Source organism: Morus notabilis, unplaced genomic scaffold (assembly GCF_000414095.1).
Source record: "Morus notabilis unplaced genomic scaffold, ASM41409v2 Scaffold518, whole genome shotgun sequence".
NCBI classification, from domain to species: Eukaryota; Viridiplantae; Streptophyta; class Magnoliopsida; order Rosales; family Moraceae; genus Morus; species Morus notabilis.
The window spans coordinates 793,772-814,838 of record NW_010366577.1 but is presented as its reverse complement, the minus strand read 5'-3'; the positions used below and the strand labels follow the sequence as shown (position 1 = coordinate 814,838).

At 34.6% G+C, this 21,067-nt stretch overlaps 3 protein-coding genes across 3 annotated transcripts in view; 2 read left to right on the top strand and 1 right to left on the bottom strand.

The window, feature by feature from the left end:
- The first annotated feature begins 3,064 nt into the window (after positions 1 to 3,064).
- Positions 3,065 to 10,535, top strand: LOC21409775 (tRNA threonylcarbamoyladenosine dehydratase). The gene is made up of 11 exons (XM_010110651.2): positions 3,065 to 3,208; positions 3,464 to 3,498; positions 4,161 to 4,275; positions 4,478 to 4,625; positions 5,436 to 5,648; positions 6,395 to 6,529; positions 8,070 to 8,204; positions 8,591 to 8,806; positions 9,165 to 9,289; positions 9,816 to 9,873; positions 10,200 to 10,535. Exons 1-11 carry the CDS (start codon positions 3,117 to 3,119, stop codon positions 10,314 to 10,316), a joined length of 1,389 nt encoding a protein of 462 aa, XP_010108953.1. The 5' UTR covers positions 3,065 to 3,116; the 3' UTR covers positions 10,317 to 10,535.
- Positions 10,536 to 12,851: 2,316 nt separating this feature from the next.
- Positions 12,852 to 18,390, top strand: LOC21409774 (NAD-dependent protein deacylase SRT2). The gene is made up of 10 exons (XM_010110650.2): positions 12,852 to 13,031; positions 13,638 to 13,864; positions 14,075 to 14,140; positions 14,706 to 14,751; positions 15,219 to 15,379; positions 15,476 to 15,605; positions 16,287 to 16,454; positions 16,879 to 17,006; positions 17,961 to 18,060; positions 18,159 to 18,390. Exons 1-10 carry the CDS (start codon positions 12,936 to 12,938, stop codon positions 18,210 to 18,212), a joined length of 1,176 nt encoding a protein of 391 aa, XP_010108952.1. The 5' UTR covers positions 12,852 to 12,935; the 3' UTR covers positions 18,213 to 18,390.
- Positions 18,391 to 18,694: 304 nt separating this feature from the next.
- Positions 18,695 to 21,067, bottom strand: part of LOC21409773 (benzyl alcohol O-benzoyltransferase) — a 2,851-nt gene continuing 478 nt past the window's right edge. Inside the window, 3 exon segments of the mRNA XM_010110649.2 lie at positions 18,695 to 19,356; positions 20,047 to 20,424; positions 20,980 to 21,067. The exon segment at positions 20,980 to 21,067 is cut by the window's right edge and continues 32 nt beyond it. Coding sequence (XP_010108951.2) covers positions 18,820 to 19,356; positions 20,047 to 20,424; positions 20,980 to 21,067 — 1,003 coding nt within the window. The 3' untranslated portion in view covers positions 18,695 to 18,819.

The following is a 21,067-nucleotide window of genomic DNA, read 5'->3' as shown; positions in this document are numbered from 1 at the left end:
ATATATAGAGAATATAATTTTTCCTTTATAATATGAAATTGGTCAGTAGTGTCTGTAGCTAAAAATTCACCTAAGTTATCTAATCCACTTTCTAAATCTTCTAATTTTAATCTAGGGTCAAAAATAACACCGAAACCGTACAACATGGGTAATTTAGACCAATATTTTTTAAATTTCTTTTCCATAGAGGCAATAGGAACTCCTAAAACCTCGTGTGTCCTAAATTCACTAAATAAAATATACATTCTTAAAAGTTCTCCTAATGCTAATGGTGAAGTTAGGTAATAAGTTCCACTAAGCTTTAAGGTAACTTCGTGAAATCTACCTAAAAAGTTATACAAAAGTTCGGCAATTTGCCAATCAGTTTCATCTATAAATCCTGTTCCTAATTTTGCACTAACATAATTTGTTATAGCATCTTTATAGGGGATGCATTGTTCAAGCATTATGTAAGTGGAGTTCCATCTTATGGGCATATCTAAGGCTAATGCTCTAGGATTTTGATTACATGCTTGTAGAAATCTAAACCAATCTTGTATTCTTTGATTACTACCTTGAATCCAAGCAATGTTATCTCTAATTCTTTTAATATGACCTGACATTGATTTTAAACCGGACTTTACTATTAAATTAATTATATGACATGTACAACGTTGGTGGAAAATATCATTATTACCGAATAAACTTAAATCATTTTCAAAAAGTTCTATTACTTTAGTATTCGCAGTTGCATTATCTAATGTTATGACCATTATTCTATCTCTTAAACTATATTCATCAATAACAGATAAAATTGTGTTATATATTAAATTGGCAGTATGTGATCCTATAACACATTTGAAACCTAAGATTCTCTCATCCAAATCAAAACCTTTATAATAATGTCCGGTTATAGCTAAATAATCCTTGTTGGCAACGGCAGACTAAATATCCACTGTTAACGCAACGCAACCACTAGTAGAGTATAGAAGGTTGATTAATGCTTTCTTTTCTTATTTATATAATTTTAATGCATCTTTTCTAAGAGTAGTTCTAGAAAAAAATTGTACATTAGGATTATGTATAATTTTAATATAATGTTGCCAATTTCTTTGTTTAGGAAAACTTAGTGGTTGATCTAATGTGGCTATTAATCGTGCCATTTCCATACGATCAACTTGCAGATCGTATTTCCACGTGCTTAGACCGCCGGTTTGGCGGTCAAACGATAATTGCGTTTGGCGGAGATCAGCTCCGCCTCTTTACTTTTGAAGACACTTTTCAGAGTGCCTTCTTAAGTGTGTAGTGCCGTGAATAGTGTTACCTTGTAATTTCTCACCACAATATTTACATTGAGCTACGTATTTAATGTTACCGTTATTGTCGACGTCCTCGAATGTGTTGAAGTGCTCCCAAACTGCTGAGGTGCGCTTGCATTTCTTCTTAGAACTTGCAACACTTGCACTAGCACTACCGCTTGGATCTCCTTCACGGCCACTTGTGCCACCAGCATTGCGTCCCCGACCTCTAGTACGTCCACCAGGGGTCAAATTTGCAGTTTCATCAACAACTCTTTCCATAGTTTGCGATTCCTGCGTTTGAAAAATATTAGAAAATTGCCCTTCTTCGATGTTGAATTGGGCATCAATGGGAATATCATCACCATAACCAGAAGAAGCCATTATGAAAAATAAGAGAGATTAAGACCGCTTTGAGAGAGCTTAAGAGAGATCGAGATTCGAGAGAGATTTAAGCGAGATTAAGAGAAATTTGAGAGAGATTAAGAGAAATTGAGAGAGATTAAGAGAAATTGAGAGAGAATGAGAGTTTTGGGGTGAGGAAAATGGTTGGGGGGAGGGGGGGTATTTATAGGAAAATTTTTGGGTTGAAAAATAAAAAAATTTCCCCAAAAATTCGGGTCCAACGACTACAAAATTTTCGGGCAGTTCGGGCAAAATTCGGGCAGGTTGGGCAACGGTACAAAATCCGACTGTTGGGTTCAAAAATTCGGGAAAAATTTTGGTTCGGGCAAAAAAGACCGTTTGTTCAAAATTCAGGCATTTTTTTGGGCTAACGGTAAAAAGAAATCGGGCATTTTTCGGGCACGGGCAAAAATCGGGCAACGGTCACAAAAAATTCGTGCAGTTCGGGCACAAATTCGGGCAGTTTTCGGGCAGCTTTGGGTATTGCTGGAAAATTTAAAAAAAATCCGCTAATGGCGGGGGACGACTTCTCCACGACGGCGGGCTGTCGGGGGGATTAATATTTTTGGGCTACCCAAGCCCGTACCCGAAGAAAACCGTGGTCGGGCGGCGAGAGTGGCCTACCCACCGTGCCCAAAAATTTTCGGGCATCGGGCATGCCCGCCGCCTGAAAGTTCAGCACTGAATTAGTAATAAAGAGAAAATTTTACATAAAATGTAACTCTTTTTGTAAAATCTTAAATTATCAGGTGATGGACACATGTTTATTTTTGTTAAATTTCAGAAATTATTCATCAATTTTACTGTGAAGAATAAAAATTGTCAAAAAAATGAAAGTGTAGGGACTAAATATGCTCAAATTAAAGTTCAGGATCAAAATATCATTATGCTCAAAGTTCAGAAACTAACAATTATTAACCTAACATGGCAAATTCTTCCTCGCTCTCAGCGCAAGTGTCACCTCTTCTTTTGCTCTCAACTTTCGCAGCCATTGTCTTCTTATATTGCCTTTTACAGTCACGTAACTCACAAGTGATTAAAACGGTTAAAAACCAATCAGAAGTACCCATTCATTTCGCTTATTCGAGTTTTGCTACAGTAAAAAGCTCTCACAAACAGTCACATCTAAATTTTTTGTTACAGTAAAAAATTTTCATATAAAATCACATCTCAACTCGAATCAGCGAACTAAATGGGCCCTAAATTTACATATTATTACAAACTCAGGGGCAGTTTTGTATCATTTTAAATTGGTATAGGTGTCAAAGTGAAACAACAGTTATTCTTCGGGGCCAAAGTTTAAAAATGAACACAAACAACCAAAAACCCTCTGGCTTTAATTTACAACTCCCTCTATGTTCGGAAAATAGGAAAGACTCAGAGAGACCAAAACATAAAACAAGAAGAAAGAAGAAGAAGAAGAAGAGACTAATAATGGGGGAGAAAGCCAAGAGCTTGGCGTTGGTCGGAGCCGGAGCTCTTCTGGGCTCTGTTTCTACCATTTTTCTTCTCAAGCTTCTTTCAAGGTTACTTCTTTTTCGATTCCAATCAACACCTCAAAAATTTATCATTTGTTATTGTTTTTCTTTCTTTCTGGAAAACTCGAATGTTGTTATTATGGGTCGTCTTTTTTTTTTTTTTTTTTTTTTTTTTTAAATTTTTTTTGGGTTTTTCTTTTTTTTTTGGGTGTTTTTTTTTTTTTTTTTTTTTTTTTTTTTTATAAATTTTTTGGGTTTGCTTATCAACGTAATGGTATTGGTTTTTCTGTGTTTGTTTTGCAGAAAGATGGCCATCCAACGCGCTGTTGAGTTGAATTGTAAGTGACCCATCTCATATAACTTCACTATTTTTTCAGATAACTCTGCTTGATTTGCTATATAGCAACGAATGTATGGAAATCTTTCGTAAGTCGGACTAAGGGCCTGTTTGGCAGAGCTCTAAGAAGCCATTATTGGGATAAAAAAAGTATGCAACATTGTAATGTAGAACCGAGATGCAAGAGAAAAGATGTAGAATTGAGCAGAGAAATAGAACTACTAGAGATTAGAGAGACCAAAGAAAGAGCAAAGAGTGAATTCTAGAGACAGATTGAGAACTCAAAGTAGGGAATATAAAGCCCCAATATTCAATACACATTCACCAAGTATGTAATTCAATTACAAACTACCCAGGGAACTAAGTCAAAACAAAATATGGAAACTAGTAACTTAAATTGATACTTGGAAACTATTCTTAATCTTAATAGCAAAATAACATAAATCCCTAGTTAAATCAAGACCACATATTAAGTGAAATACTATTCTGATCTCCATCACATTAGATATGAGATTGCTACTCTTGGTTTTTATCACCACGGCCTGGTTTTAGTTTGTGACTTCATCTACCACTTAAAACTCTGAAACCAACTTTCAAGCTATAGAGTTTTTGCTGGAAGATTTACAGAACGGTGGTTGTTTTATGATTCTTGTTCCTCTTAAGGTAAAGACCTTCCTGTGACGAATACAAAATGCCATGAAGTTGGTGAGGGTCGAAAGTATGGGATGGCAGGTGTTGACCTGCTAAGCGATGAGATTGTCTCCGAACAATTAACCAGGTACCTTTTTCTGTTATTTTCTTTTCTTTTTTCTTTTTTTTTTTTTCCAGAAATTAACTTAGTGAGTAATGTGGAAATGCTTTTGAATGATTCAAGTTGGAGCAGTGAAATCTAAGCAGCTCCATGTTAAAGTATTTAATTAGTATCTTGAGGGTATGAAGTTATTTGACATTATGTGTGTTTGTCTTTCTGGCTTGATTAGGAATATCCAGTTTTTTGGGATTGAGTCTCAAAAGAAGGTGACTGGGTCTTACGTCGTGGTCATTGGCCTTGGAGGCGTGGGAAGTCATGCAGCCTCTATGCTTTTGCGATCAGGTGTTGGCAGACTTCTCCTTGTGGATTTTGACCAGGTACCTTCAGAATGCTTACAAGTTTGTTTGGCACGTTATTTTTCATTTTATTTTGTTCATTTCAATACTAAATATTGTATTACCCAGGTTCATTATTTCATTGTATTCATTTTCTTCCTGCTCCTTTTTGGATTCTTTACCTCTCTGCAACAGTTTTGGTTTTAAAATTTTGTAATGTTTAGGTGCTATGTTTGAGTTGCCATCTTTTTGTTGTGGTACATCAGGGATTACCATACCAAACTTTTCATTGTTAAAGATCCAGGTTATTTTTTGTTGTGTCAATAAAGATTTTTTTTTAGTTGTGCCTTACTATGCGTTTAGTCGCTGTGATATCTTTCTTTTATGCATTTTTTTTTTCATTGATTATTGGAAGTTGATGTTGCGCACCAGAAAACCTGCCTACAAAATCCAGTGTGGTGGACTTTCTAAATTTTAACAAGGACCAATTCTTGTCTAAAAAAACACGTTTTCAAACTGTAGCAGTAACTGATTGTACCATCTAAGTCTGTTTTTGAGGGCTAATTGGGGGACAAAAAAGTTCTGGGAAATTGTTCAAGTCTGGTGCTGCACCTTTTTCTTGTATTTGCCTTGAATAAATAAAAGTGTAACAAATTTATGTGTTTTCTTACGACTTTCAAAACCATTTTTAATCATTAGTTTCTTTGATACTGCGTGCTCTCCTTGAGTTGGCCTCAATTGCACCATTTTACCATTTTAATTACAAGGAGACAGTCTCAAGACATGGTTCTTTTAGAAACGACCAGGAATTAATTTGTGAAACTTTTATATCTTTGTTGATTGTATGAGAAGGTGTCTCTTTCGTCACTAAACCGGCATGCTGTTGCAACGAGATCAGATGTTGGTATTCCGAAAGCCCAGTGCCTTAAAGAGCATTTCATGTCAATTTTCCCAGAGTGCCATATAGAAGCTAAAGTTCTATTATATGATGCATCCTCTGAAGACGAAGTTCTTTCCGGTCAGCCGGATTTTGTTTTGGATTGCATCGATAACATCGATACAAAGGTACATTTTCTTGTCAATAACTTGGGTTGCTTTTCTATTATCATTCATTTTTTTCTTATTGAAATTAGATAACTGTTAAACAATACTGTGGAATCACAACTCACTATTATCATTGTTAACGGCATTGTTTTTTAGGGTTTCAAACCAAACCATTTTCACGTATTGTTAAATCCTTCCAGTTTATTTAGAAAGCTTATCCTACTAAATTTGAAGCGTGTGGTTGCTATTAGATCTTGATAAGGTGGATATTTTCGATATGTAATAGAGGAGGGAATTATGACTGAGATTGTGGCAGAGTTGCAGAGGGAGTTGACACTGGTTTGGATGATTTTTAGAAGATGTTTTGCTTTTTATGCTTGATAGTTTTTACCGATTACGATGGTGAGTAAGATTTAAGTGGAAAAAAAGCTGTAATGACTTGTGAGCTTTATGGCTAGACAGAGACAAAATATGAGGTTTTGATGGGCTATAAGGAAATACCGATTCCCTTTTTGGGTTGGTTCTAGAAGAAATTCAACAATTACTCTGGCTATAGTTTCGTTGGATTGCATTCATTTAATTTACTAATTTCTGTTTTCCTCCACTTTTTATCTTCTGTTGCTTGTAAAGCTTGTTGATTGTTTGTAGATAAGATCTTGTCTTCTGGTTTTGTATTTTTTTTATTTTAATTAATCTCTATTGTTTCTCATGAAAGAATATGAATTGCTATATTTATTGTCAAAATCGGGACGTGTCATATGTAATAGGTCGCACTTCTTGCAGCATGTGTGCGTAGAGGTTTGAAGGTTTTATCAGCAACTGGAGCTGGCGCCAGAGCTGATCCAACAAGAATACGTGTTGCTGATTTAAGGGAATCAACAAACGACCCGCTATCTCGAGCTGTAATGTTTCTCGCCTGTTTCAATTAATACTTCTTTTTAGTTGCTTTTATCTAATGCCGTTTCTTTTGCTATGAATTAATTCATTATAGTTGATTGCATTTGTTTTGCCTTTGGCCTTTAGGTGTGTATTATAATGTTAAATGATTTGATTCTTTACATTAAAAAACGAAATAGGAAATGGACTCAGATATTTGTACCAACTTAAGGTGCTCTTGGGGCATTACCGTTTTAGTTATATTATGACATTTCAACCTTTTCTCTTTTCCAGCTAAGCATTCACTCAATTAAGTCTGTCAACGCCTTTTGAAGTCACAATGTATAAGAACGTAGAATTGGGAAATTAGAAAAGAAATACCGTGCCATCTGATGCGGTGCAGAAGGAACTAGCCTTTTTGGTGCTTTGGGAACATCCCAAAGCCAAATATGGCAAATATTTTCGGTTTCATAAGGTCTTTTGACGATGTTAGATTTGGACCAAAAATATGTGTTTTCTAAGTGGAAACGGGCCAACGGATAAGACTCGTCGCTTCACCACGAGGTGTCACGTTTTTCGGGCAAATTCTTTCGTTTAGGCCTCCAAAAGGGCTTTTTTTTTTTTTTCCATTTTTAGTAATTTATGTTTTTGTAATAAGTTGACCTAGGAAATTTGGATTCCAGTTCCGATTCGTTTCCTTTTTCCTTGCGTCTAGTAGTTTCAGATTTAGTTTCCAGTTCAAAAATTTCCCTTTTTTTGTTGTTGAAAATTTCATATTTTTTTATTATTTTAATTATAAAATATGTTAGTTTCCTGTTTCTGTTTTGCCTATTTATATGGGCGCCCTCTTTTAATAAAAACCAGTTCAGTTGAATAAAAATTTCAGAGTTTTTCTCGAATTTTCTCTCTTCCCAAATTCCGGTATTCTTTGTGAATCAATGGTCTTTGAAGCAATTTTCATGGTATTATGTGTGAATCAACAGGTTAATTGGTTACCCTTTTATTTTATTATTTCGTTTTTTCTTTAATCAAGCTTCCACTACACGTCTCTATAATGATAATCAGGCACTAGTTACAGTAGCATCATATTTCCGAGAGAAACAGACCATTGCTTTTTAGACAAAACTCATCAGAATCATGGAACCACTTTGGACCATTTTAAACACTTCAATGTCTTCAACCATGAGTGAGTGATATCATCAGCCAAATACCTGCTTCTGGCTTTTTTTCACTCTAGTAATGCCTGGGTAGTTTTTACTCACAAATCCATCTTATATATGCTTGAGAAAACGAAAATTTAATTACCTTGAACAGCAAACATATGTATCTGCCCAAAAAAAAAAGAATAATAATAAAAAATAAAAAATATAAAAAGAAAAAACTTTGATTAGTGGAACTTCAAATGGTGTAATTGGTTTGGTTGCATGTAAAACTGTTGGAATTTTAGTAACACATTTTTTAATCCGAGAAGAAAGTCATGTTAAAACTAGTTTGCACATTCTATTATATGCGAACCAATTTTGTTTACATAATTGGTTTTTGTAAATTGTCATTTCCAACTTTCAGGTAAGACACCGGTTGAGGAGAGATTATGGGATTGAAGGTGGCATACCTGTTGTGTTTTCTCTAGAGAAACCAAAGGCAAAGCTTCTTCCGTTCAAGGGACCAAGTGGAGAAGAAGAAAATCCTTCAGATTATCAGGTTCACGCATTACTTGCTAATCTGAAATATATGCTATTACTTTCAATCACTAATATATTTTGCCTGCAAGGGCCAGTACGTCATGCTAAAATTATAAAATTTATTGTTCTAAATTTTGATAATTTCAGTTACGCTTCTTCTCAAGGCATTGAGCCGATGATTATGCAATTGAACTTGTGGAATTTTTAAATAGATTTTTGCTCACAACTGTTTCTCTTCTGTAACATGTTTTGACAACCTTTTTTTTTTTAGTGCTATTTTTTTTATATAATTGTAGGTTATGAATAACATATATACCAAAAGTGCAACTACGATATACATTTGAGTTTTTGTCCTATGGTGCTTTTGTTATTTAATGTTATTAACATTTCATTTCTGCATCTCAGATAGTACCGGGTTTTAGGGTTCGGATCATACCTGTCCTAGGGACAATCCCAGCAATTTTTGGACAGGTTATGGCATCCTACGTTGTGTCACAGTTGGCAGAATTGCAAGTTCGGACAGAACCTGTGGTAAATTTAGATTTGGATCATTATCAGATTCTGCATCAACGCCTTGTTGAGCATGAAGAGTCAATATACGGCACGGCCATGCAAGTCCAGGTATGAGACTGCCAAAAACATCTATTAGTTCAATATTCTCTTTTTCATAAACCTTTCTGTTTGTTGTTGGGGGCACATACGGCCTTCGCAAGACTTAACTGAACTCAACAAGTTTAGTTCTCTTCAGTTTTTGGTGTTACATCCGACGAAACTAGTTAGTTCAGTTTTCACTATTTTATCCCATGTGCTTATGGTAATTGCATTGATGATACTACCTAATATGTATAGGTGCTTTAACAGTATTATTTTAAATATAGATATAGTAAAAATTAAATATTCATCTCTCCAATCTAACTTTTCTGTTTTCTGGTTCTTTTTTATGTTCATGTTCATTTTTTTTTTTTTAAATTTCTTGCAGGTGGACGTTGATGAAGTGATGTATATTGCAAAAGAGTTGTGGCATGGACGGAGTGCGAAAGAGGCATCTGCAAAAGATGTTGGACGTGGAATGTGGCGTTCCGTTAATGAGTTGATGCTTGTGAGGTATGGTGCTTTTACCAAGACTCAATTCGAGCACGCTTGCAAGATATAGGTTTTTTTTAGTTGATATACTTGCAGCATTTTTCACTGATGAAAAACTAGTCCTAGCAAATGTTATCTGCTAGGCAACTGCTTTTGCCTTTTAGCTTTATTCAGAGCCATTACTTGTTAGCTTCGAGTCGTGACATATTGACCAAATCTTAGTCTCCTTTATTGTTGACCATGTAGATTTATTATGCAATTACACCTCTGGAACACTGATCTTTTCCATGACATAAAACTAATCATCCTAGATAACTTCATTTTTTTTTGTGTCAACTGCAGTCCTCTTTTTCTTGTCAACTACAGTATTGTGTTTGATTGCTTCCTACACATTGCTGGTATTTCGGAGTTAAATTCTTGCTGCTTGAATTGTGTATTAAACCACTAGGCATTTTTATGTCTCATTATTGTATGAAGTGAAGTTATGTTTACTCGCATGCTTGTTCTTTTTGTCCATCTTTTTTTTTTTTTTCTCCCTGTTTTTCAGGTGGAATAAGGAAAAACCAGCATCTGTCTCCAACTTGGTTCTTTTAAAATTTAAAGAGGTAAATGTAGAAGCCAATGTGATATATATTTATTCTTGTCAATTGAAATCCAAGTTTATTACTTTTCTTACATGAAGATCGTGAAAAGAGTTTTTAAGGCCATAATTAATGATCAAAACTCAAAAAGGATCAGCAGCAAAAATATGTTTTTGTGAAGCAAGTTAATGTCATTTTGCTTTTAGATAGATACTGGCAAAGATTTCCAAGGTCATTATTTGGATGTCTGTTCAAATCTTGTTTTCTCTTCTTGAATGAATGTTTGGTTTATAACATTTTTGCGTGTTTTTCTATTCTTTTATCTATCATTCCTTCTCCCTTCTATCCAGGCGAACGAACACGAATCAAGGACACTTGATGATATCAAGGAAAAAGAACCAGAGTTTTTTGATAGAGTGACGGCCATTTTGAAGCGAGCTGAATTAGAATTTGCAGAACTTCAGTGAACTTTATTATTTTTATATTTGTTTCAATTTTGTTTTGGTTTTCATTTCCTTTTTGTTTCGTTTTGCCTCAAGTATTTTATGGAAGGGCGCCTGAGTTCTAAGTTCATCTCTGTTATAGGCTTTAGCTCTAAGAAATTAGTTCTTGTGCTGCATTGTTGTCTCTCTCTGCATGCATTTGACTCGATTTACTTCCGGATTATGTGACATGCAATCAATGGACACACATCAATTTATGTTTAGATGCGTATGGAATATTCTTGTCTCTGGCAATGTAGGGGCTTGAGTAAGGGTGACAATTCGTATTAGTGGGTCGTGTTCGTGTCAACCCGTTTATTAACCGTGTTAAAAAAAACTAACCTAAATATAACATATTTATTAAACGTGTTAAAAATATCAACCAAAATATAATCTATTTATTAATTGTGTTAATTGTGTCGACTCGCATAACATATTTAAATTAATATATTGAATAAATAACTAATATAATAATGACTTATTTAACACGGTTAAGACAGATTTAATATGTTTATTGGTTGATTTATCTTTATTTAAGAAAAATAAATGAATTTTATCTATAAATATTAAAATTCACATTATTTGTATAAGCTTTTATGTTATATCATATATTATTAGATTACAAATGACACATAAATTCGTCAATATTTTAGTCGTTGCCTTCGTTGAAATTAAGCATTGACCGGTTTAGAATATTAATTTGATACATAATTATCTTGGCATACAATTGACGAAGTCCAAAATAGTTCTTCAATCTATGTTTAAAAATAGGAGAAATCGTACGAAATAGGGCTACATGTAAAATTTATGGAAGTAAATAACCAATTTATTAAGTATAGAATTATATAGAAATTAATAGATCATTTTATGTTTTTTATTTTTAATTTTTAATTTTTTAATTTTATCCGGTTTTGTTATTTTTTTCTTCCTCTTAGTAAATATAGATATATTCAAGATTTATCAAGTTAAAATCACTTAAAAAATTACAAATTCTAATGGTAAATTTTAGATATACCACGTAAATTTAAGATTTATCAGTTTCATATTACTAGGGAAAATATGTATAAATTCTAATGGTAAATCTCAACCTAGATTTACTAAGTTCATATTAGTACGAAAAAATGAAAAATCTAATGGTAAATTCCGGATCTACTTGGTAGATTTTAGATTTACCAAGTTCATATTATTAGGGAGAAAGAACACTATAAATTATAATGGTAAAATCTAGATATACCTGATAAATCCCGGATATAGGTGATTTACCAAGTTTGTATTAGTATGAAAGAAGTGAAAAATCTAATGGTAAATTCAGGATATATATGTTAAATCCTGGATTTACCAAGTTCGTATTACTAAGGAAAAAGAACACTGCAAGTTCTAATGGTAAATCCCGGATTTATAGGATTTACCAAGTTTGTATTAGTAGGGAAAAAGTGAAAGTTCTAATAGTAAATCCTAGATATACCTGGTAAATTTTAGATTTATCAAGTTTGTATTACTAGTGAAAAAATGAAAATTCTAATGGTAAATCCCATATATACTGGGTAAATCTTGAATTTACTAAGTTTGTATTAGTAGGGAGAAAAAACACTATAAATTTTAATAGTAAATCTCAGATTTAACAAGTTTGCCTTAGTAGAAAAAAGTGAAAATTCTAATAGTCAATCCTGAATATACTTGATAAATTCTGAATTTACTAAGTTTGTATTAGTAGGGAAAAACGAAAAGTCTAATGATAAATCACGAATATAAATGGTAAATTCAAGATTTATTAAGAGAGTATTATTGGAACTCCAGTTAATTATAAATCCAAATTTACATCACATTGCCAATTTATTAAATTTTCTTAAACATTAACATATTAATTTTAACTCTTCTCAGGCCTATTTCTCTCAATTTTCATGTAAATTTTTCATTTAGGAATAATGCATTTATCCATATATTTTACCTATCGTTATAAAAATTCCCCCCTTTAACTTGAAAATGTTGAATATTCAAAATAGATTAAATGCCCTTTGTAATATTCAAATAAAAATTCCTTTACAATGTTTTTTGAAATGAAATTAAATTCGCACCACCCTAGCCCAATATTATTAAAAGTACATGATATTAGTGAGGTGTTTTGCTGATTTTATTTTTATTATTTAGAGTTTAGATTTTTTATTTAATTTTTAATGAATGTTTGGTTCATAGATTCAGAATCATGATTCAGAATTATTTTTAATTTACGTGTATTTTTTATAAAAAAAAATACTGTAATAAATCACAAATCATAATTCAAATCAAAATATGAATCCACTAACCAATTATATTTAACTAATTAAATCATACCAAAATATTTCGTAATAAACACAAAAAAATTAATTAAAAAGCAGTTTAAATTTTTATTTATTTAACCAAGGAGGATCAGATTGGAAGTTGGCGGCAGAAAGAGATTACCGTTCACGTGGGTCCCACTAGTTGGAACACAAGAACGCCCATAATTTATGTGATTATGTGGTCTGTGTGGACGGTGGAGAAGGTCGAAGCGTGGAACCAGAAACCAGCAAACGAGACAACAATGGCAAAATCTATTATTATGACGCATAACAAGAAAAAGAAAAAATGCTCGAAATCAACGACCCTTTCACGAATTTCAAACTCCCCCTGTTACAGATGCGGATGCCCTTCCTTACGCGCAAACTCCAATCTTCCTCTTCTGTATGTTTTCCAACCGAATTACTCTCTTTAACTTATTCATTTTTATTTTGGCATAATTGAATTGATATATATATATATATAAGGAACAAGCTTTCAAATCTAATGAAGTTGAGTCGCCAAAGCCTCGACATTTTTGTTTTTAAGTTTCTTGCGCACAAACCTAATGAAATTGTTTGTTTGTTTTTTGCTTCATTATTATTAATTCTTATGTAATAATTGAATGTTTTAGAGTAACCCCATTTCTGCTGAATCAGGTCCCTTGTTATCAAATGCTTGACTTTCACTTTGCTTTCTGCATAATTCAAGCCAAAACTTTTATTTATTTGTTTGTTTCTTAATTTTTTAGTTATATAATTAAGTCACTTGCATTTGACTGACCATTTTTCTGTACCAGTGTCACATATTTCCTCTTAAAGACTTCCATTTGCAGAGCAAGTTTTGAATATGAAATGAGATAATGGTTAAACCTGAATATGCAAATAACATTCAAGGATATTACAGAAGAAGTTCTTTTAGCATTTTCGTTCAAGAATATTATGAATGTGGAAAAAGCTGTCCAGAAATATTTAATGCCATTTTTTTTTTCCCGAAATTATGAAATTATAGATTGGCTCAAATTGGAATGTGTTGATTGCGGGACGAAGAGTCATTCCTCCTTTGCAGGGATTTTTGAGGTCGGTACAAACGTTGTGTCGAATTTCAGTCCCTGGAAACTCATTCCAACAAGGGGAAAACGTAGCTTCAGACTTTTTGAGTCAGAAGAAAATAATTCCTGATGCAGAACCTCCTAGCCTGCGAGATGTCGAACTGTTGTATCAATTTTTTGACAACAGGTGGTCATCATTGTATCCCTATTTATCTTACGTGCATTTTAGTATCATTATCAATATTGCATTCAAGTTACCTTCCAGAATGAACGATACAGATTGTGTAAGCATGTCTTTTATAGGATTCATGGAATTTGTTGGATTGGTGTATTGATTTCCTTAAATAAAGTTTAAATATAAGAAAGTTATTTCCTAACTTATTTTCCTGCTTTGCAGTAAAAAACTCGTGGTGTTGACTGGGGCTGGAATAAGCACAGAATGTGGAATTCCTGACTATAGAAGGTTATTCTATCTCACTGATATTGCAACCACCTATGCAGTATGAGATAGCAAGTAGTTATCAAAATTTTGAATTTGGGATTATACTAGAAACTAGTTATCAAAATTTTGAATTTGGGATTATACTAGAAACTAAGGTTATTTGTATATATTGTCCAAGTCTTTTACTCAAGTTGGAATTTCTTAAAAGTTGCTTCTTAATAAGGAAGCTTGGTTTGTTAAACATTTGGGGACCCTTGGTTCGTTAAATGTTTTATGAAAGTACTCACTAACTAAGCGGTAGTCATTTGCTTTTAGTTTGAATTTTTACCCTTTCATTCTGATAAAACTACAAAAGAAGAAATTACTCTCTTCAATGAAATCCTGCTAAACAAGAAACCAGATCCAATGTTACCCCACCTCCCCCACCTCTCTTTTTATTAATTTTTTTTAAGTTGGTGAATATATTTCTGTCTCTTTATGCTTTTAATTGGCCATGCTCTCTGGTATCCAAATATTGGTCGTGTTACTTAAGTTGCATTGGCTTTTGACGAATTTTATTTATTTTTTATTGTTGTTGAATATGCAGTCCAAATGGAGCTTATAGTTCTGGCTTCAAACCAATTACTCATCAGGTGAACTGAAGGCATGTACTGTGTATCTATCAAGCTTCCTTTGTTTAGATATAGCCCATTTACACATGATAATGTTTAGGATTCCTTGTGTTTCTTATCGAGAAAAAAAAGAAAAAAAGTTTAGGTTCTGTGGAAAGAGTCAGGTCAAAAGGGTAGAGACTAGACATGTGGTTCTCAACAAAGGAAGAAAAAGACGCTACTATGATTGAACAGAAGTAATATAATGTGAGATAATATTTGACATGTTAACAAGTTGAAGAAGATACTGTCACCTGTTTATGCTAATAATAGTTATGGGTTTTAGTTTATGCCGTTTTTCTGTAGTTTTCCTTCCATCAAGATTCTGCAAAAAGATAAATAGTTTAAGTTGGATGAAAAAGAAATTCTCTTCATATTTACAAATAGCTGTCTTTACATGATTAAAATGTTTTAATCTTGGTTCTTCTCTTGCCTGATTCATTGGACAGGAGTTTCTCCGTTCCATTCGAGCTCGCAGGCGATATTGGGCAAGAAGTTATGCTGGCTGGAGGCGATTCACAGCAGCACAGCCCGGTGCTGCTCATATTGCTTTAGCATCTCTTGAAAAAGCCGGTCGTATAAACTTTATGATCACACAGAATGTTGACAGGTAATTAGCAAATTTCTATGCTTTAGCATTCATTGGGAAAAATGAAGATGTTCACATAAACTCTAATAAGTCTAATTTCTCTTTATCTTGTTCTAGGCTGCATCACCGTGCTGGTAGCAACCCACTTGAATTACATGGGACTGTCTACTCTGTTGTTTGTTTGGATTGCGGTTTTTCTTTCAGTCGGAATCTCTTTCAGAACCAAGTAAAGGCCCTTAATCCAAAGGTTGGTTTTTCTTTTCCGTCAATGAATTCATTTCAGTCATCTATTGAATGACCTTTGTTTCAGAGGGTCTTCAAGGATATGGCAGTTTAGATGCGTAGAATAGTACAGTATTCTGAATCTAGGCTGACCATATAGCCGAAAGGCTAACATTTTTGGCTTACACCAAAACAAGGGTAGAGTTTCACTTGGGGGGCTGCCTGGGGCTCTGAGCAGTAGCCTGAGGATAGTAGACAACAATATTGCAGAATTCGGTATTAGTTTATGAAACTGTTCTGAGTTTTACGTGTGCTTTCCATTCAACTGAAAATGCTAGTTAGTTTGAAATGAGCTCTTGATCATAAGGCACGTGCAAAGTTTATTTCAGAATGACTATCTTGTTTTGTTCCTTCAAATTCCGTGCATTGCATTCAATCATCAGAACCCAACAAAGTAGCTAGAAGTCCTCTAGTCTCATCTTTTTTAACATATTTTACATTCCGTAACTCTATGTGTCATATTGTCCTGTAGGCTTGTTTTGTTTTTTGTGTACATTCTTCTTTTGTTCTGTTAGCAACATTTTTATTAGAAACGTTGGTCTGGTAGAAATTCTAAATCATGTAGGGCACTAGATTTTGCATTTTGAATATTATACTTGCAGTAGATGCGTGATGACTAAGTTTGGTTTTTTCCCCCCCACTGCAGTGGGCAGCAGCAATAGAGAGTTTGGAGTGTGGCGGCATCCCTGGATCAGACAAGAGCTTTGGCATGAAGCAAAGGCCTGATGGCGACGTGGAGATAGATGAAAAATTTTGGGAGGAAGATTTTCACATACCCACTTGCCAAAAGTGCAATGGAGTGCTTAAACCTGATGTGAGACATGACTCGTCAAAAGCTTTACTTTTCTGATCACTACTATTCACGGTGCTACTTATATTTTTCAAGTTTTCAAGTTACTTTTTCCTGCTAGTTGCTTGACATGAATGATACTGAGAGATGACCCCAAGTAAGGGAAACAAAAAAAAAAATGGAAACAAAGGAATCTTCTTGTTTTTAGCATCCATGTATCATTCTTCCCCTTTCGTTCCTCCTTAACTAGCCCAAAATTGTGTTCTTGTTTATTATTGTTGTTGTTGTTGTTGTTATTATTATGATTATACTCATTATTATTATTATTATTACTTATTTACTTATTATTATTATTATTATTTTTTTTTTTTTTTCTTTTTATGCACAAGGATTGATCTGAGATAAAACTTATTGCTGAGATGCCTTTCTGTGATTGATGACTTTGAAGGTCATCTTCTTTGGTGATAATGTCCCAAAGGAGAGAGCTGATATGTCAATTGAGGCTGCAAAGGAATGCGATGCTTTTCTTGTACTTGGTTCGTCTGTAATGACCATGTCTGCATATCGCCTTGTTAGGTGCATCCCTCTTTTCTCTTTCCTCTTTCTTTTTAGGGTATGAATTCACGTGTCATCTTATGAATTTACTAAAATAATTTTGTTCGTTTTTAAAATGGAATGCAGAGCTTGTGCTTGTTAGTGCGTTAGGAGGATTTAGTGTATGTATGTTAGGCCCTTACTTAAGCTGGTCTATACCAGGAGGGGCAAATGGGGAAGAAAACATAGAATTAGGGGCCAACGAGCAAATTCTGAAAGTGGCTAAGGTGGCTGACGTGGCAAATTATGCTGGTTCATGGAGTATTTGGGGTATAAGGGTCTGTTAGGGAGAGTTTAGTCCGTACTATCATCTGCTTTGTGTGTGTGTGCTGCCGTAGGTGGCTGGGAGTGCCGGAGAGCTCAAAATCTCCGTTCTATCTTTACTGTGTCCAGTTTCTTTTAGTGTAATCAGTGTTTTGGCTGGTTCAATAAAACTCCGGGATTTCTGTCTCTTGATTGCTTGATTTTCTACTTGTTTGAGTGTGGAATCTGGTTGTTTGGCTGAGTATATTACCAGGTACCTAACAATATATGTCTCTTTTGCATGTGCTTCTAATATAACTCAAGTCACAACTTTGAAGTGCTGCTGCCACTAAGATAGCAAAAATATTTGGGAGATTTATTTTATCAAAACAGATTTAGTCAGTCAAAAGGTGCAAGATGGTGGAGATAGATTTTTATACTTTATAGTTTCATAAGTTGCAAGTTATTTGCTCAAGCCTCAAAAGTCACTTTTTCTACTTTAATAAAACGTCACTCTTCTGGTTGAGATTGAGCATTATCAGATGAAAGTGAGACACACGGCATCGAGATAATGTAGTTTCAACTTCTGACTTAGAATTATCTTGTTAAGCTAAACAATGATAAGCAAACAAGAGAGACCCAATTTCCTTCTTTTGAAGTTTTTCAAGTCTTAGGCTGTTTAAGCTTTTGCAGAGCTGCACATGAGGCGGGGGCTGCCACTACAATTGTAAATGTAGGCGAAACACGAGCGGATGATTTTGTGCCTTTGAAAATAAACGCTCGACTCGGAGAGGTATAGTTTCTTATGCAGCATGCTGATTCATAGCTACTAAAACTAAAATATAGTGTGTCGTAACACACTCTCTTGATTTTTTTTTTTTTGGCTTACAGATTTTACCGCGAGTGCTTCACTTTGGATCCCTCAGCATTCCTCATGTCCACTGAGAAAATGACTGTATTGTTCGTATCATGTAACATTGGATTCAAATAAACGTAATAATTTAAACATCTACTAAACATTCTTCAAATGTAATCTTAGTTAAGCTGTATTTGATTATTCAATGTTACGATTATATCTTGAGTTGTGTCGAAGATTATCGATTTCTTCTTTGATTAACGAGAACGGAATTTTGACTCTGTGTGAACAAGAAGAATAATAATTTTATTAGTGTATGCCAGCATTGAAAAGATCCGATTGCCCCCTTACTAAAGAGTCTATGTCATGATTTTTATAGTAGTTGATCTCTTAGTTTTTACTCATTTCCTAGATAATTTCAATTATATTGACTAGGTTTAAGCGAAATTTTCATTTTTTCTAATATATTGATTAGTACTTTATCTCTTAAATTATATTGATAATTTCTAATATATTGACAAATCACGTTAGACAATACTAAGTATACTGTTTGGAATTCTGCAGAACAGAGACATAGTAATGTAATTTTTCCTATTCTTTTTTTTTTTTCTGTCTTAATTTAGAACTCCAGTTTTGTTTTTAAACACCACAGTCGATGCATGGACAAAACCATTTGATTACATTTCACCATATAATTCAAAGCGCAGAAGTAACAAAAGCGCTCTTTCTGGGTTGATCTTGCTTGAGCAATGCTTCAAGCTCTTTAACAAATCTGTCCATAGCCGGGGCAGGCAAGCAAATTGGCACCACAACCCCTTTCTCCCCTGCCTTGTTCGTGAACGGAATGTAAAAGCTGGCCACTCCAGGTATGGCCCCCACCCCTCCCTTGGCGGAACCGCCATAGACCGGCTTCCCCCACCCCAAGTCCACCTCCCCGAACCCCGCGTGGGTTAAGTCCGACACCAGGTAAGACCTCACCACCGTGAAGTGAGGCCTACCTCTTATCGCCATCAAATCTGCCACTGACCTCATGTACTCCTCTGTCACCTCCGCCTTTGCCTTTTTCACTAGCTCGAGTGCATAGCCTAAAGGTTTAGCGCAAAGATTCCCCGCTGTTGCCACCGCCACAGGGAACGCAAAGCCGTTGCCGTAGTACCCCCGCGGTAGAGGTGGGTTAAATTTGTTACGTGCATTGACAATGCATATGATGCGCACCTCCTCGTCCGGCTCTGCCTGCTCAAATAATAAAAATATTCATATTTTAAAATTTAGGAATATTTTGACAAATATGTCAAAAATTTTGAGAAATATCGGAAAATTCCAGCATCATCATTTAAATAAAATTTTGATATCAGTATTCTTTCTTTCTTTCTTTCTTTTTTTTTAAATGTTAAGACTTCGTTTGGTATGAAGTTCAAATCAGGGTAATTTTAGTTTTGATTTTAAAACCAGAACCATGATTCATGATTTTGAGCAAACGATGGTTCTGAAAGCAGAATCAGAATCAGGGGTTTGAACCACTAAAAACTAAAAAAAGATGGTTTTAGAATCACGGGTGATTCATTGTTTAAAACATTATATCAAGATTCAAACCTTAAATCAGAACCATCTAAATCAAACATTGATTCTGAGTAAGTTAAATCAAAAACACTTTTAGGGCTTGTTTAGTTCGCTTATTCGAGTTTTTAGTTCAAGTTGAGATGTGACTTTATGTGAAAACTTTTTACCGTAGTAAAAAAGTTAGATGAGACTGTTTCTGAGAGCTTTTTACTGTAACAAAACTCGGATTCTAAACTCAAATCGGTGAAATAAATGAGATTTTACATTTTGTAAACAAATACTGATTTTGAACCAGAATCATGGTTCAGAACTCTTATACCCAATAATACCTAAAGTTAATAATATAAATATTTTCATCCTTACTTGTAAAGCTCGGGTGCGGCAGCGCCAGAGACAAGCGGTGAGGAGCTCGAAGGCGGAGGCAGGTCCCGGGATGAGGCGACGGATGGCAGAGGCCTCGGTGGGGCCGAAGAAGAAGGAGCGGTGTGCCATGTCGTCGAGGGGGATGATGGTGCCCTTGGTGTCCTCAACATGGTCGTATTCACGGTGAGCATAGCTCACACGCGGTGGGTGGCGGGCGTTGAGGATCTCCCTTCGCCACACGGGAGGGACGGACGGGACTGTGGCGCCACGTGCCATCTCTCCGACAGCCGTCATGAATTGGGTTAGTCCCGGAGCATCAGCCATGGTGTGGTTGAGACGGAATGCCCATATGAAGCCGCCACATTTGAGGCGTGTCACCTTGTAACCATAACATTAAAAATGCTTTTAGTTTTTGCTATTACTGAACATAGAGAGAGATGATAATGCTTATCAATTTGTATATTGTTGTTAATTAAATGTAACAGAATTAATATTGAATGGGGTGGGTGGGACATACAAAACCGGATCTATGTGGTACGCATTGTAATACAATTAAATAGAAATGAAACAATAAATAAATAGATACCAACCACATCTATATATTCACCGAGACATAAATCAAGCAAAAGGGTATTTCAGAAAAAATTCTAGTATTTCACTTTTTTTTTTCCCTTATAGAGAACTTCGCTCATCTAGAAATTAAGGGGAAAAAATTCATTAAAAATATCCTCCCTTAATTGAGGGGGAAAAAAAAAGAGTTGTTTGCATTTATATTCAATGTTCTTACAATGCTTTATTTAGGATATTTAAAAAAAAAAAAAATGACGAGCCATTTGAAAATAACATTGAAACTTCATTTTTTAAAATTTTTTTATAAGATACCACAGAAAGGCATTTATAATAATATGAACATGTACTACTTAGGCTACGTACCTGAAAATGCAACAATGGGCAGTTGAGGACACCCCCATATCCAGGGACGTCAAAAAGAAGCTCCTCCAAGCAAGGAAAGGGCGGCTGA